The 17,545-nt window shown below is 31.6% G+C and overlaps 1 protein-coding gene and 1 non-coding gene across 2 annotated transcripts; one reads left to right on the top strand and one right to left on the bottom strand.

Annotated features, from left to right (window-relative positions):
- Window positions 1-965: 965 nt before the first annotated feature.
- Window positions 966-1,047, top strand: TRNAS-GCU (transfer RNA serine (anticodon GCU)). Its single transcript has one exon. It is a non-coding gene; the product is annotated as a tRNA-Ser (tRNA).
- Window positions 1,048-7,636: 6,589 nt separating this feature from the next.
- LOC107785133 (transcription factor MYB46-like) lies at window positions 7,637-11,778 on the bottom strand. Its single transcript, XM_016606357.2, has 2 exons — window positions 11,390-11,778; window positions 7,637-8,794 (listed from the first exon to the last, which is right to left on the bottom strand). Exons 1-2 carry the CDS (start codon window positions 11,704-11,706, stop codon window positions 8,077-8,079), a joined length of 1,035 nt encoding a protein of 344 aa, XP_016461843.1. The 5' UTR covers window positions 11,707-11,778; the 3' UTR covers window positions 7,637-8,076.
- Between the last annotated feature and the right edge of the window lie 5,767 nt (window positions 11,779-17,545).

Raw genomic sequence — 17,545 nt, 5'->3', positions numbered from 1 at the left:
ATTCATGAGTCCAGATTTTATAAAATAATTAACCCAAATAATCGTTCATTCAATCACTTAAATTAAAAATAGCTGGTAGAGGTACAATATATGCATAATTTATGTATTATATATGTATAATTGTGTATAATTAATTTATATGGCTTGAAAAAGTAAACAATGAATATAACCGACTATTTGTGTAAAGATCTCTTTTTTTATAGTCGAAACCAGGCCCCTTTTTATCGGCCCATGTTGTCTTAATCTCTTAAGTTCGGCCTGGTTCTTGATTCCTAAAATCTCTCCTCACAATTTCGTAACATGTAGAGATAGTACTGTTTAATTATGAAGGGGGAAAAATTGAAAACGTATTTGTGGAAAAAGCAAATGTGTATTTAGAGATAGTTTATTCTTAAAAGGGGTAATAATCTTAAGCCACTTGTTAGACACACTGCTTTTTGTGATGTTCCATGCATTTATTGGGAGCAGTGGTTTTGGCAATAAGATAGAGTCATGCCTCAAATTTTCTTTAGAAAAAGACGTTCTGAAATTGATATAGAGGCAAAGGATGATACATCAATAGCTAATAAAGATCAACCGTTTTGCTTCTTTTACTTTTATATGAGTAGGTGCTTGCAGCTCGCTCGCTGTCTACTAAATGAGTCACTCCCGGATCTTATCTTTAATCTCAATCAAATTGAAATCAAATTAATAAAGTGAGAAAGAAAATAATAAAAAGATTCGATATGGTGCTCACTAAACCTCCGAAATATCTAATAAGTTGAGTTTTAATTATGTGAGTCATATAGAACGTCAATGCATAAAATGGGGGTTATAAGTAAGGAAAATATAGGACACATTTGTAATGGAGAGGACCTAATTGAATTAGTAACAGAGAACTGAAATAAACTATGGGACCATTTGAACCTTTTTCCTATTTTATAGGATAAGTTAATATTAAATATTGAAATCATGAGCAGCGTAACGTCGCTTTGGCCGAGTGGTTAAGGCGCTTGCCTGCTAAGTAAGTGGGGTTTCCCCGCGTGAGTTCGAATCTCACAGGCGACGTTTGAATTATTTTGAGCCACTGATCTTTTATTTCTATCCTCTTCTTCCTCCCCCCCCCCTCCCCCCCACATTAGGAATTTAGGATTATTACATTTTTGCCTTTATCTCAATTTTATCGATCTCCAAGTCACATTGATTAAATTTTATATATATACAGACTATAGTCATTGCGTATCTTTAATTTTCAACAGCAAATTTAAAATTAAATAAGACATTTCACACGAATTGTTTGACTACATGAGATAAATATAATATTATCGAACAAATGAACTAATAGCACTATACATGCAATGTTTAAGTAAATATTTTTTACCCCAACTTTGCTTTGAAAAATTGGGTAAATAAAATAAATAATGCAATGGCAAACTGTTAAAATAAATAAACAAATAAGAAAAGGAACTAGCAGCTAATATATAACTGAACTAACATACATATTTGCAGTGAAAATGACATTGTAACTTATAAGCCGTTATAACTGAGATGTCATAATCATGTAACTAAAATTGCCAAAATCAAAGAAAATGAACACATTACTTAAGATATAAATAAGGAATCTGTTTGGATCATGGGCAAAACCTTAATTCATTTTTGATTCTTTCTTTCTATTCGTGAATTGCAAGTTTGGGAAATTGTAAGTTTATGTGTAACCAACTTTAATATTATCGAAAAATCAATTGATGAAAACGAAACTGAAAGCTACTTGAGAGACGTACTATCGTGCATGGCTTTTCAATTCATTCTCTAATTGGTAGGTTATAAAATGAACTTGAATTTGTGATTATTTGTGAAATAAAAACTTAATTTGAGTTAATTTTTGTACACTAACAGTTTAAAGAATTTTTATACTATTAAGTTAACTAAAAGATAATACATATAATTGTCAATAAAAGTGACAAGTTATTAACTGCAACAGGTTAAAATATATTTATAATGTAAAAACCGATAGACGAAAACGAAATCAAAAGCCACTCGAGAGACGTACTACCGTGCATGGCTTTTCAATTAATTCTTCGTTTGGTAGGTAAAACGAATCTTGGATTTCTCATTTTGCAATATAAACTTTAGTTGGATTAAGACTTCTCAAGGCAATTTTCGCTAGTGATTTTATAGTGGATAAAGTTTAATTACATTAATATAATAAATAATATTTTAATAACTTTAGTGTTATAATAAATATAGCATTTGACAAGGTGGATTGCTCTGATGGTAAGCACCCTCCACTTCCAACCGAGAGGTTGTGAGTTCGAGTCACCCCAAGAGTAAGGTGGGGAGTTCTTGGAGGGAAGGATGTCGGGGGTCTATTGGAAACAGCATCTCTACCCCAGGGTAGGGGTAAGGTTTGCGTACACACTATCCTCCACAGACCCCACTAATCAAATTATACTGGGTTATTGTTATTTGTTATTTATTCATTAATTATGTGAAAAAATAAATATTTTTTTTCCTTTTGGGGCGAGAGAAAAGATAGAGGGTGATTGATTTAGGGTTTTTCTTATACACCATAATGGAAGACAATTAAATATACCTTATCTCGGTCTTATGTCACATCAGAACATTGACTAACTAATTCTTCCATAAATGTGAGATCAAATTTGGAAGTGAAGTTTACTTTGCCTTGTATGTTTTTTAATCTATATGCCAATCTTAAACCTAAAAACCTAGAAGGAAATAGGTGGAAGAAACAAAAATGCAGGCGCCTATTCTGGGCGAGTAAGTTTTTACCATGCTAATAGCTTGTTTGGCCTGAAAAAAATTAGTTTATTTTGAGAAGTGCTTGTATTTGGCTAATCATATAAAAAACACTTTTGAACTACAATTTGTGTTTGGCCAAATTTTTTAAAAAATATTTTTTAAGTGTCAAATTACGAATAAGGACCTGAAGAGATTTTCTTAATAGTTAATGTTGTATAAGTAGATAAATAATTACGAATATTTATTGCTAAAGATAATAATTAAGTTTTTTATATTATTTAAGTAAAATATAAAAATAAAATTGAAAAGTACTTTATTCTTTCAAGATAATTTAAATATATCAAAAATTATTCAATAAATATAAAAGTTCATCCCAAAAGTCATTTTATATTACTTAATAGTTTAAATTAAGTAAGGTTCTTTTGGTATATATAATATTTTGATAAGGGTATTTTTGGTAGGAAGAAAAGTCAAAACTGCTTCTGTTTCTGCTTCTTAAAAACTGCTTCTTCTAGCCAGAAGTATTTTTTTTTTTCGAAAAAACTTGGCTAAACATAGAGTTGTCAATATGGGTCGGGTCGGGTTAACCCACCCAGCCCACCTGGGCTTTAGCAATTGACGGGCTAGGCTAGGCTAGCCCACAATCATGATGGGCCTTATAATGGCTAGCCCACCCAAGCCCTATGTGGGCCGCGGACTCCCACGGATCGACCCATCATTTTAAAATTATAATTTTATATTTTTTTAAGTACTAACCTAAAAAAAGATAAATGTTTAAAAGTAAAAAAATATCTTATTGGGAAAAATTCGCAAAACTTAATAATTTTTTACACTGTTCTAATATATCACAATAAACACTAAAAAGGTAAAAGACAAGACTCAAAACAAACTATTCAAGAGAACGTCTATGATGCTTATAGGAAATCCAACACATCATCTTCATCAAACACATTTAAATCCGTTTGTGACAAGGTTGTCTTAACATCTTCACTTTCATCCACAATTCATATGCAATATTAATTAGTTAAATATTAAGAATAATTAAATTTTTAAAACTAATAATATTCAAATTCACAAAAAAAAATTACCAGTTTGATTTTGAAAAAAGTCGTGTAACTAATTTCGAGTAGTAACAAGTGTTTGGACATTTTCATGATGGATGCATCTCCTGTACCTGGTATGGACACGCCCACCAATGCTAAATGTTGATTCTGATGCTAGTATGCTACAATGTCATATACTTTTTATATTTTATATATTTTAAATAAATATTTTTAATTATTAGGCCCACGGGCCGGCCCAACCCAGCCTCAGTCAAGCCTTACGGGTTGCATGCTTACTCGTGTCGGGCTTAAAAGTCTCATTTTTAAATGGGCTCCAAAAATTCTAGCCCAACCCTACTAAATCATAGGCTAGACTGGGCTGGCCCGGCCCAACAGGCTAATCCCATGTTGACGGCTCTAGCCAAACATCTCAAATTGAGAAGAAAAAAAAAAGAAGCACTTTTTTGAAAGAAAAAAAAATACTTTTGCCTTGGCGAGAAACTTGGTCAAACATGCTATAAAAGTGTATATCAGTGTGACTAACCTCATTAGTTCCCTAATTTGTTATTACGGTTATTTAATAAAATAAACTATAAAACATACTGTAAAATATAAATGGAGGAAAAATAATTAGAATCACATTCCGATCTTTTTTACATTCCAATCTTAAAAAAGATCGAATTCATGACTACCCTCTCTTCCTTCTCTCGTTTTTAACTTATACACATTAAAAATAAAATACTCTTATACAATTAGGGTACTTTAATTTGTTGTAGCACAGTTTTGCCTTATTGTTTTGTTAGAGTAATTTCATTTATTATGGATAATTATTCCTAATTAACTTATAAGTGATATCGATCATATACAAAAAAAATTATACTATTTAAAGAAGTTAAACAATTTTTTTAAAGAAAAAACATATCCTCCCTTTCTAATTGTGCCCAAAAGCTGACCTCATGCCAATGCATAATTTACGTAATCAAACAATCGTGTCAAAAAGATATTCAGAAACCTTCCAGACAAATACCTATATTAAAGTCAGATCAGTTAGTTATGGAATGTCATAAATCTTGAGGTGAAATGATTTAGGGAAGCACTTACTTTCATTCTGTAGCTAATTACCTTTTAACTATACAGAAATCACTTTAATTTGCCTCCTAACCTAAATCGACAAAAGAATATCTATCTTAGAGCTTTTTCTTGTAAAGACACCTCTCACCTGCAAACCCAACAGGCATGGAAATGGATACATGACTGAAAATGTAATGGGCAAATATTACTTTTAGTCTGTGATCGAAACTATATATTTGGTAACAGTAAATATATATATGAATATGAATAATTATAAATTTTATACATTTTTTGGCTATCATTTTTACATCGGCTATACAATATTATTTTTCGAAATGTATTCGCACTAAAGGATCGTTTGGTTCCAAGGTGGAATATCCAGGAATAACGGTCCTGGGATTATTATCCCACCTCCAATATAAGATACTAGTTAATACCAAGATCTTTTGGTATAAAATTTATAACGGTATTAACTAATATCCATAACCAAACATAAAATAAATATAATCTCACATTCTATTTAGGGATTAGTATTCTAATCCCGGTAACCAAACGAGCCCTATAGGTTAAGACAGATCATAAAAAGAAATCACTTCATAAGTTTTCTCTAGAATTTGAACCTTTGTCTCTATCATTTCACTTGTTCAAATATTAAAATTATTCCCAATTTTATTATAACCTTTTCATTGATATCTAGCACCAGATAAAAGATAATCTCAATTTCTGTTACTTATTGTAGTGACGGGCGTTCGGTACTTCAGTACGGTATTTAATAATTACAGTTCGATACTTTGGTATTCAGTATATTAATTGTGCGTACCAAATACCGTACCATAGTAGTTCGGTACTGTTCGATATTTTCTTATTTGGTTCAGTATAGTTTCGCTACGATTTCGATAACATATTGTATACGGTCGAAACCGGGCTCATCTATTGTATGACAAGTCATGAAACGTGACAGGTTGAAGCTCGACCCCAGATTATATCGAACCAAGGCGTGAAGTCAAATCATCGAGCTCGTGACTCCGGGACCGAACAAGATTGAGAAAACTTTATCGGGCCGAATAACGGAAGGCCAAAAATTCGCAATCGGTTGAATATCACGGCAGAAATCTCGGCACGTATCAAGGAGAGGCCGATTAATTAGCAAATTATGAGATTTTTACCTTTTATAATTGTATTGTGTACGGGTAAAACCGAGCTCGGTGTTCGATCGAGCTTGTGAAATGGAGGGCCAAGGTCGGTACATCTGTAATTGGGTAAAAATATAAGTCCGAGGTTCGATCTCACATCCAACATGGTCAACCAATGGCGGAATATAATATTCAAGATTGGACCCAAAGCATCATCAAAACTAAGCCATCGAGATTATCAGATTTTCCCTCGAGTCTACCGAAGGCGTAACCGGTCCTGTTTCTGACGGTCTCGAAGAAAGCTCTGCCAACTCATCCGACAGGTGTCCGTGATTCTTGCCATTTACCAATCTTTTTGGTAGAAATTACGGAATTAGCCAAAAAGGGAACCAACGGTCTTCAAAATCAAGGACTTATGTTTTTTATAGTACAATAAAATAATACCCCAAAGGGTAGGTCTCCCTCAATATATAAAGGGGACTTGACAATTCATTAAACACATTGTAACACATATCAAAAAAGCAATATACTGTTATCTCTAGCTTTGGCACAGTTCATTTTACTCCGGCATCGATAATATTAGTTCTAACTCGAGGGAGATTAATCTCCCAAGGCTAGGATTGCTAAACTTGTGTGGTTTGTATTTATTTTTTATCTATTATTCCCATAATTACTCTGATTTTTTACTCTGTATCAAATTAAATCACATGTCCTTAAAACTATATACAAATTCAATTGTTATCCGATTTTGAGGGTAACCACATACCAAACTCTATAATATTACGCAGCAACAAGAAGCTCCTAGATGAAAGGATTCACTAGATTCATCTATGATTCACAGAAAAACATGTCCAAACTTTTAGACATATTCTTTGATGATCAAAGAGAATGCATTATAGGGCAGCGAAAGGGTAAAAGCTCATGAGATTTCCGTTTCTCAGTGTAGGACACTAGGACTGTAGGAAATATTTCGGTATATTGGTATACTGAAATATCGAGCACTCAATACCGAATATCGTATTAAAATATTAAAATACTAAAAAATTTATATCGAAATATCGAAAAAACTTATACTGAAATATCAAATTAATTCGGTCCTATATTCGAAATTCGATTTTTTTGATATTCTGCTCACCCCTAACTTATTGTGCTATGTTTCTTTATTACCCTAGCCATAATTTCATTTTGAACTGATTAACTTCCCTATTGAAAATGACTGTGTTGCTACCTTTAGGAGTGACAGTGAAAAGGAAAAAAGCTATCATTGTTCTTTGAATTCTACCATTAAGGTTAAGTAGTAATTAATGTTATGACTGCAAAGTCCTAATGACAATTAGCGCAAGCTGACTTTGCATTCTTTTATGTGGAAAGTTCGTATTCCAAGTGGACTTATCACCTTCGAGATTAAACCCCATTAAAGGAAAATTTTACTTGCGTGTCATATCCATAATCCTTGATTAATATCCATAATCGTTGATTTTTCACAATACTACGCAAAACATGCAAGCGCACACATAGATAGAAAATACATATCATACACGAGGACGGCTAAGAATGTCCATTAAAAGAAGCAGATGAATAAGATTATTTTTTAAGCACGAATAAAAGGCGATCTAATTATTTATCCATAAGATAGCTTGTTCAATCCACTAATAAAAAACATAATTGCTTACATTTCAAAAAGTTTTGTACACGAAAGACTAATAGACAATATCACTAATCTCTACAATATTCATATGTGACTATACATATATTCCTTCAAAAGTACATGGTGATTATTACAAACATCAAATTGAAGTAAAAATGACCAAATTACCCTATTTCTAATTACATCATTTAAAGTATAAGGTAATGCAAAATATCCTATACAAAGAGTTAGGTGCATTGCAGGAAATAAAAGTATATATCTACCAGGAAATGATCCTTATTCTCATGAGATTCTTTACCCTCTCATCTTCAATTTCCTGTCCAAATTTATCTCAATATATGAGGTTTTATATGAACTATATAGGATTGAAATTATGTGGTCTAATATTGAAAGAAAAATAAAAGGTCTTGATATCCATAGGAAAATTAAGGTTGTTCTAGGATTATTCAACTTGGAAATCAAGAAAAGGGAAAGGTGAAACATCTTTCATCAATTCCTCCAAGTCCCACTCTCCCACTTTTAGATCATCTCCTTCCCAATAATTCCCTATCCCTCCAAAATTCTCTACTTTGATATTACTACTACTATTGAAATGGCTAGTCAAGTTGGTCATATTGTTATTATTAGGGTTACTGTTTTGGCTGCTCCTTTCAACTAAATTCCCACCTTCAACATTTTGATACTCAATACTTACACTCTCCAATGGTGGAACATAGATCTCTCCTTCAATTCCAAGATTTCCTCCAAATATCCCATGATTATTCCCATAAAAAAGACTTCCATTAGTCACATTCCCTCCTTGTACCATGCATGGTTGTGTAGTCAAGTATGAAGGTGCACCAAATCTACTAGGCATGTTCATTAGACTGTGCTCGAGCGTTGGCAAAGGATCGATAATGGTGTTTAGGGCCATCGATGAGGAAGAAGACGACGTTGAGTCCATGTACATGGCCATTAGGTTATGTTTTTCCATTGACATGAACCCTTGATTGATTCCCATGTTGAGATCTTTGCAGGGTTCTGAGGATGAATCACTTGCATTTGGTGATGGTGTAGAAGAAGAAGATGAATTCTTTAGCCTCTTTTTCAATGTCGAATTCCAGAAATTCTTGATTTCATTATCAGTACGTCCTGGCAAACGTCCAGCTATTTGTGACCACCTTTGAAATAGAAAAAAGGAAATAGGAGTCAACATATAGGTCAAATTGTGTAAAAGTGAAAGTGAGACATACATGTACGTAGTTTAATTTTATTATTTGTTTGGAAATGTTATTCTTAAAAAGAAGATTGTAACAAGTGGAACAAATTCTAACTCTAAGTCCAAGATGCTAAAACACTTGATCAATATTTATTAAAATCCATCTTTAATTTGCCCTTTTGACTAAGAAGAACTAAGTGCTTAATTATGTGAAACAACCTAAATGAGAACAGCGCACATGCATGTTTTATAATTATATTTCTTGTTTGTTAATATTATTAGGATTTAGGATTTTACTTATAAAAAAAAACTACTTCCCCTCCGCCAGATTTGCTAGCTAAAAAATTAAATAGATATGCTATCAACTTCTATAATCACCAATTAACTTCTAATCATACAGTATAACACATATATGAAGAAACCTATGATTCTACCTATCTTCCCTTATTTAAATCAACAAATTTTATAATATATAAAATACTCACTTATTAAATGACCAGTTGGCAAGATGTCTATTTTTTCTTTGCTTCTTTCCATTTCCAATTAGACAAAATCTCAAGATATATATTTATCAGAAAAATAAAGAGAGAGATTCATTCGTTAAGTAACACCAAATTCTTGAAAAGAATGTGAACTCCATTAATTGTAAGCAAGTAACCAAAACTACAAACCTTAAACAGATGGAGATTATCAGACTTTAATTTAGGGGATGCTAATGCAATTCTAGAAAACATTAGGGATTGTCCAGTGGTAGACCTAATTGTGTGTTTAATTACAAAGAAATTAAATTAGGCGCGCAGAATAATTTGGTGGATGTTAACTCATTGAAAACGTATAGCTAAAGATATGCATGTCTATAAATCATATTATTAAGCTGTTGAAGTCAATAACATCATGATTAGCTTTATCATGTTGCCAATGAAGATTACCTGGAATTCACTGTGTTGTCCCCTTAATATTACTAAGATTCATATATATATATATATAGTTTCCTTCTTCCTACCAACCACCCCGCCAAACCCTAGTGGTGAGATGGGGTGGAGAATAATTACCTAATTTATATATACTAACACTGCTGTAATGATTTTAATGTTATGAGTGTATGTTAACTTGTCCTAATAAATTAATTACATTATACTTTTTTTGTTATTATTTTCACTTATTATGAACGGTTTCATATAGTTATCATTTAGATGACATAACTTTTTAATTATCAATGTTTAGATATTAAACTATTGGGAAAAATAATTCTTTATGCGTTAATAGTATTTGTATAGTAGGAATTTTGTTCCTTATTCACCTTTTTTTTTATTTATAGAAATATCGTCATGCAGACTAGTAGTTTTCAAAAGACGTGGACATTAATCTTCAATCTTATTCACTCAAAATACATTTATATTTATATTCTAAAATTTTCAAAATTGTGATAATATTTTATGTATAATCGAATTCAAAGAACATTATTATGTGTATGCTGCAAATTAATTATGTGTGTGGTTATAATGCCTTTATTTTATTTAGAAAATTAGGGATCCCGCTAGGTACTGAAAAATAACACTAAGAAAATTGGAGTTTGATTAATGGTCCTTAATTACCATGTATTCAGGTTTTCTTCCTAAAATAAAATAAAAAATAAACCTTAAGAATTATTCTCCCTTAATTATCCAACCGCCTCACGCCACACACGCACACACACTAACAAAAGAAGTAAACTGAAAAGAACGAATAGGGAAACTTAATCTAAATATTTATCCTAAATTCCCTGTATGTTTTCTCGTGTCAAAACTTCTGAGAAAACGACTGCAGTTTCCCTCGTATTCATACAGGTAAAAATTGATGCATTCTCATGCATAAGTTAATAATCTTTCTTGCTTAGCAGATTGATGAAATTATCAAAGTTGTCTTGAGAAAAAGTTTTACTACTTATATTCACTGACATTACGAAAAATTTTTACTACTCCTTTCAGTAAATTTTGACTTGTAGTATCAGATAACTTACCTTATTATTTAGTTTACTAATCTCGCTGATTATGGATGACTAACTATAGTTCTTATATCTTTTAGGTGGTTTATAACAATAACATACCCGGTATATATTTCTACAACTGAGTTCTAGGTAGAGTAATGTGTACCTAGACCTTACCCTTACCTTGTGTACAGTGGCGGAGCCACCTTATAGGGAGCGTCTTCGTGAGAAAAATATACTGTGTAGCTAGGTAAAAAAATAAATTATATGTAAATATACTATGTATGACTCCTCTTAATTTCTTGGTATGTTTACTTTTATATATTTTGACGCAAAATTTTGGCTCCGCCACTGCTTGGATAAGTATATACAGGTTGTTTCCGAAAACTCACAGCTCAGGTAATCACAGTAAACATCGGTAAAGATAAAAATTTGTTTGGTTAATAGTATAAAAATTTGTTTGACACTTATAAAATGTATAAAAGTTAAACTCGTCCAAAATACTAGTGACCTTCATGCACCAATAAATCACATGAACACATTGAGAGAGAAAAAAAAAAAGAGAAAAAGAACAGAAAGAGAGAGATATACCTGTTCCCAAGAAGGGAATGTAAATGGATAATAAGTTCTTCTTCTTGAGGTGAAAAAGCACCTCTTTTAAGATCAGGCCTCAAATAATTAATCCACCTTAGCCTACAACTCTTCCCACACCTTTGTAATCCTGCATTTCTTGCTACATCACTCCAACACCCTTGTCCATTTGTCAACATATAATGCATCAGCTTCTCATCTTCCTCTGGTGACCATAACCCTTTCCTCAACTTCACGTTCGCGTTGTTGTTGTTGTTGTTGTTACTGTTCGTCCCGTTCTTGCCTGAGGAGGAAGAAGAGAACTCAGGCTTCCTCATTGTATGGATTCTTTGTTTTGTGTTCAGAGACTCTTTTTCCTGTCTCCCCAACTGTTTTGATGTAAAAAGAAGTCACAACTTTATATTGATGAGCATCATCATCCTCAAAAACTTTTTTTTTTTTTAAAAAAGAAAAAGAAAAAAAGAAATTAGAGAGAGAGAGAGAGTGAAACTTCCATGGAATGAAAATCATAATCATGATGATATTGATGGTTGTGGGGTTTTGCTTAGAAATGGGGAATCAAGAAATGACAGGGTATAAGGGATAAAACATAGGGGTGGGAGATAAGACGCGGATTCAATATTTTAATTTGACGAATTTAATATTTATATTACGTAACGTATTTATTATTGAATTCATTTGCATATTTTACAATTATGATATTAGAACTTTAATACCTATTGAAATTTTTTGTTATTTATTAAATATATATTGTATGCTCAGTATAGAAAAATATTGGGTTCAGATAAATCCGTTAAAATTACTTTAGTGTGTGTGCGGAGGAGGGGTAGGGTGGTGTTGGTTGATAAGTCTAGGTAAAAACGGTTTGGAAAAGGATAGATGGTCTTCTTGTCTTTGACTCCATATCTTGTCTTTTTCCTCTATGTATATTTCTTCACTAGTAAGTTAATGATTAAAAGTTGAAGGGGTACTAAAATATGTATATACTCTATGAATATTGGTATATCTTTGATACAACTCTATAAGTGCATGAAATTAAAATGGAAAGTTTGTTTTGTAACCAAGTCTAATATTATTATGATATATATTTGCTTCCACTTCACATAATCTACCCCACCCCCTGCCGACAAAAAACCACAATATATAAATCCACACGTGTACATAAAGATAAGAGAAAATATGATTATTATTTTATAAAAGCAGGATGATGGTTTTGGATGTGGTGGAAATTTTCAAGAATTCAAATCATCAGTTATAATACATGATCTTTGAATGGAAATTAATCATCCACCAACATTTTTCCATTTGTAAAACGACACACTCTATTACATTATTAAAATAAAATACCAATACAAAGAAGTATTAATCGTCTTAAGAAGATATGGAATATTATTTTTCAAGGGACTGATATTTTTAGCATTTTCTTGAATATCTAATTTCAAGGGACTGATATTTTTAGTATCTTCTTGAACATCTTTCAAGGAACTGATATTTTTAGCATGATATTTTAATATTATACAAATTTTTACATCCAATAGTTTTCTTCTTTTCTTGATCGTTGAGTCTCTAGAAATGTTCTTAATATTTGAAAGATAATTTAATAACTGCTCAAATTATCGTGCAAAACTAAAATAAAACAATTGAATTTGAATTTTTTCTTTTTTAGATAGAATAACATCCTTATAAAAAAAATGAACGTCCTTATGCTATAGTTTTAATTAAACCCCACCATTTTGATTTCAGTTTTTTATAACCATCAAGGTTACGGTGGAGTGGTATGTACTGCTCATTTCTCAGGGGTGGCCAGACCCTAAAGCAAGTGAAGTTGCTTTAGGCCCCAAAAATTTAAGGGCCTCAAAATTACTATTTCTCTATAGTCAATCTTATTTTATGTTTTTACTGAATTATATTTCTCTATTCATTAGTTAGTCACGTAACTATATCAAATAATCTAGCTTATCATTTATTTTTCTTACATAAATTATACTCTCTCCGTCCTAATATATATGAAAGTGTTTGACTGGACATGGAGTTTATGAAATAAAGAAAGACTTTTGAAACTTGTAATCTAAAATAAATCATAAAAATTTGTGGGTTAGAAATCAACTTTTCATTAAGTGTAAAACGGAAAATCTAAAGTTGAATTGTTTCCAAATATAGAAAGAGGATTGGCTATAAAAAATAGGAGTCACATAAGTTGGGACGGAGGAAGTATGTTTTCTGGGTTCTCCCATTTCAGTAAATTCATTCAATTTTTTGTACTTTATAAAACCAAGTTCTCATTTTTTTCATTTTACATACTCGCTTGTCTAATTTTTTAAATAATAATGCGCTCTCTATATATATATACCCGCCCCTATTTTTATTTTATGTTGAAGAAGTCATGGTGTCATTTTCTTTAGGTTTCGGATGTTGTTAAGCTCATGTCATTTCTTAACCAGAAGTCGGGTTTGAATCCTTGGTGGAGCCAGTGTCGGATGCAACCTCAAAGTACCGGATTCATATGAACCAAGTACTTTCGATGCGGCGTATGAATTTAAGCGTAAAAAATACCTAAAATTGCAAGAAATAATATATATAAACCTATAACTTTAAAAATATAATAAGTTTGAACCCATAGAACTTAAATTCTAGATCACCCTCTCGGTGGAGCCTCTTTATTAGAGATCATTTGACCATTCAAAATGAAATTTTTCAGTGCAAATTCAAATTAATCAGTCCAAAGCGGGATCAGAAAGAAAATAAAAATCGGTCATTTTCTTCCTTCTAAGAGAGGAAAAAGAGGAATGAAGAAAGAAAGTGGATTTTTTGTAGATTTATGTTCACAATTTGCCAAATCTTGAATGTACACGAAAAGTTTTGAATTTTCACAACGTCATTTGTCTTTCTTTGAAAATCAAATATATAGCATTATTGTATTTTTGGTCAAAAATGAACTTAAAAGCAATCACTGTTCACTTTGGTTACTTTTTCTTTCTTTTTTTAATCTATTAAAAAATCATTCATGTGTTTCACTTTTTATTTATTAGCCCTTTGAGCTTGCTATTGCTTCCCGACACGTTGCAATGATTATTATGTTAAATAAAAATAACGTTATTAGTTGTACTAATAACAATAATAATTAAAAACTCCTTTGCTTATGCATAAAAAAAAGAATCAAAGAGAAGTAGATAAATTGTGGTTTACGTAAGCGTGATAATATTATGTAAGACAAGAGAGAGAACCTCATGAGGAAAACAAGAAAGAAATTTTCCAACTAATTATCAACTGTTTAGACCCCACAAATTCACTTTTTGTTTGCTTCCTCTTGTATTTTCATATTAAGAAGTGGGGATCAAGAGAATGAAAAATGAAAAATATAAAGAAGAAAATAATGGAACCTATTTTCCTAGTTTTGGTTTTACGAGTAAAAATAGAAAATAAAATATTAAAGTGTAGAATCCAAATGAACATTTCAAGAATTTAGAACGGTTTTGCTGAATAATTATATATATATATATATATATTTCGGCTTTAGCATTTTTATTCAATCATATAACAATTTATTAATCAAACAAACTCCATTATTTTAAAAAGTATTTTTTTTTCGCCAAACCATGCGGACTCTAATTCCGCTACTCGCCGAAGTATATGTAGCTTGAGAAGCTGCTAAACATAACATGTGCTAGCTAATTTTAGGACTGGTAATTGAAAAATAGCCAACATTTGTAAAGTCATTGAAAAATAATTATTATTTGATACGAAAATAGAATCTGGACAAAAACACTCTAGATGAAACACATAAAGTTACAGCATAATATGTTGAATTATGGAACTCCTGCATATAAACTTCCAGCATATTCTGTTGGAACTCCAGCACATTATGTTGGAATTTCATATGTAAAAAATTCAAACTCCAACATATTATGCTAGAATTTTTCTAATTTTTAAGGGAGTTTTTGTTCAGATTTTATTTTGACATGAAAAAGTAGCCAAATTTCGATTACATTTGAACTTGTGGCTAATTTTTAATTACTAGTTATAAATAGGCTATTTCTGATTTTTTTTTTTCCCGAGAAACTGTCTCCATTAATAGAACCGTAATAAAAAAAATCGTAAGGAGAACTACTGCTAATATGTGAAAGATCACGTTTAGGTTACTCTAACGTGAAATGATTTAGATAAAATACTTGAAAAGTGATGTTTGAGTACAGTTAATGTAGTTTTGGATCTTTTCATTATGTTTATAAACCAGATAAGAAATTAATTACAAAAGAAATTATATATAATATTCTTTTTTCTTATTTTGTAGTCTCAACCAGAAAGACACGTTGTAAAAGTCAAGCTATATTAATAATAACATGCATGAAAATAGGAATTCCCAAAAGGCCTGAAAAGCACTTTGCCCTTCAAAGTTAGAGTTCAATCACATTTCACTTCATTCTTTAGATTTTGTCACACTACATACTACCCCGACAATCTTTGCATCTCAAAATGGTCTAAAAAATCTTGATATGGCACCAAGTTCTTGTTGTTACGATCTATTGTCTCTTTTCGTATTCATGAGGGTCTTTGGGAAACAATCTTTCTACTTTTCTGGGATAGGGATAAGGTCTGCGTACACTCTATCATATTCTACTTGTGAGATTTTACCGGATTGTTGTTGATGTTGTCGTCGTCGTTGTTAAGGGTTAAACTTTAACAATGTGAATATCACTATGTATCTTACTAAGGGCATAATCGGTATTTTATCATGAGAAACAACCAAAACAATAACAAAATAAAATAAAAAATAGATCAAGTTATCTCATATCCTTTCTATTTTTGTAAGAGATCATGATAATAATTCTATTAAAAAATGTTAGACTTAAAAGCATGAACTTTAGTTATCTTACCAACATAACATTTGAAAACTAATTTGCTATAAACTAAAAATTGGGGATCGTCCGTAGATGTCACGATCCGAATTTTCCACCTTCGGACTGTGATGGTGCCTAACATTTCACTTGCTAGGCAAGCCAACGTTAGAATAATATTAACCATTTTTAAAATAATTTTTAAATTTATTAATAACAAGGAAGCAAATGAGGAAGCAATTTTGAAATAATCTATAATAATAACGGTGTCTAAATACCATCCCAGAATTGGTGTCACAAATGCACGAGCTTCTAGAATAAATACAAATAAAGGTCTGAATAAAATAAAGCTGTCTGAAAATAAACACACAGCTAAAGTACAATAGACGGGGACTTCAGAACTGTGAACGTCATGCAGTTATATCTCAAGTCTCCTCTGATAGCTGAAATCCGAGCAAGTCTATGGTACGCCGCTGGGACCAACTCCAAAATCTGCACAAGAAGTGCAGAGTGTAGTATCAGTAAAACCGACCCCATGTACTGGTAAGTGCTGAGCCTAACCTCGACGAAGTAGTGACGAGGCTAAGGCGGTTCACTTACATTAACATGTACGCAATATTAGTAACAACAACAATAATAGGAATAAATCAGGTAATTCATTTATAATAATTGAAGGCAACTCAGCAGTCATAACCAATTATCATTTCCATTATTTCTGTTGCAGCGTGCAACCCGCTCTCACAATATATCTACATTCAGTTTTGTTGCGGCGTGTAACCCGCTCATCCAACATATTCATTTTAATCAAGTCTGTTGCGGCGTGCAACCCGATCCTCCAATATTAACTTTTTAACAAGTCTGTTGCGGCGTGCAACTCGATCCTCCAATATTAACTTTTTAACAAGTCTGTTGCGGCGTGCAACCCGATCCTCCAATATTGACTTTTAATAAGTCTGTTGCGGCGTGCAACCCGATCCTCCAATATAGACTTTTAATAAGTCTGTTGCGACGTGCAACCCGATCCTCCAATATATTCATTGTAATTAATCATGTTGCGGTGTGCAACCCGCTCCTCTAACATTTTCATTTACCAATTCGTATAGAAAAAATTTTCCCAATAAATGTAACAATTAATATAAAATTACAAGATAATAAGCATACAATAATTATGATTTAATTATGAAGCAAACAATGACAAATAGCAAATTATTATGAAAATCAGGGAGTAAATAGGCAGTTTAATATTTATTATGCTAAATATCAAATAACAATTAAGACACATAATTCAAATAGCATGTAACAATTAATGCAGGAATTCAAG

This window comes from Nicotiana tabacum, chromosome 9 (genome assembly GCF_000715075.1).
Source record: "Nicotiana tabacum cultivar K326 chromosome 9, ASM71507v2, whole genome shotgun sequence".
In the NCBI taxonomy this organism is placed as follows: domain Eukaryota; kingdom Viridiplantae; phylum Streptophyta; class Magnoliopsida; order Solanales; family Solanaceae; genus Nicotiana; species Nicotiana tabacum.
Note: the sequence above shows the minus strand (reverse complement) of the source record. Positions and strands in the feature narration are given on the sequence as shown.

What these genes read in the sequence shown, in the direction of transcription:
- LOC107785133 (XM_016606357.2), bottom strand. Translation starts at nt 11,706, where the DNA reads ATGAGGAAGCCTGAGTTCTCTTCTTCCTCCTCAGGCAAGAACGGGACG. An exon ending in CATTCCCTTCTTGGGAACAG is followed by an intron (nt 8,795 to 11,389) that starts GTATATCTCTCT and finishes TCTATTTCAAAG; the next exon opens with GTGGTCACAAATAGCTGGAC.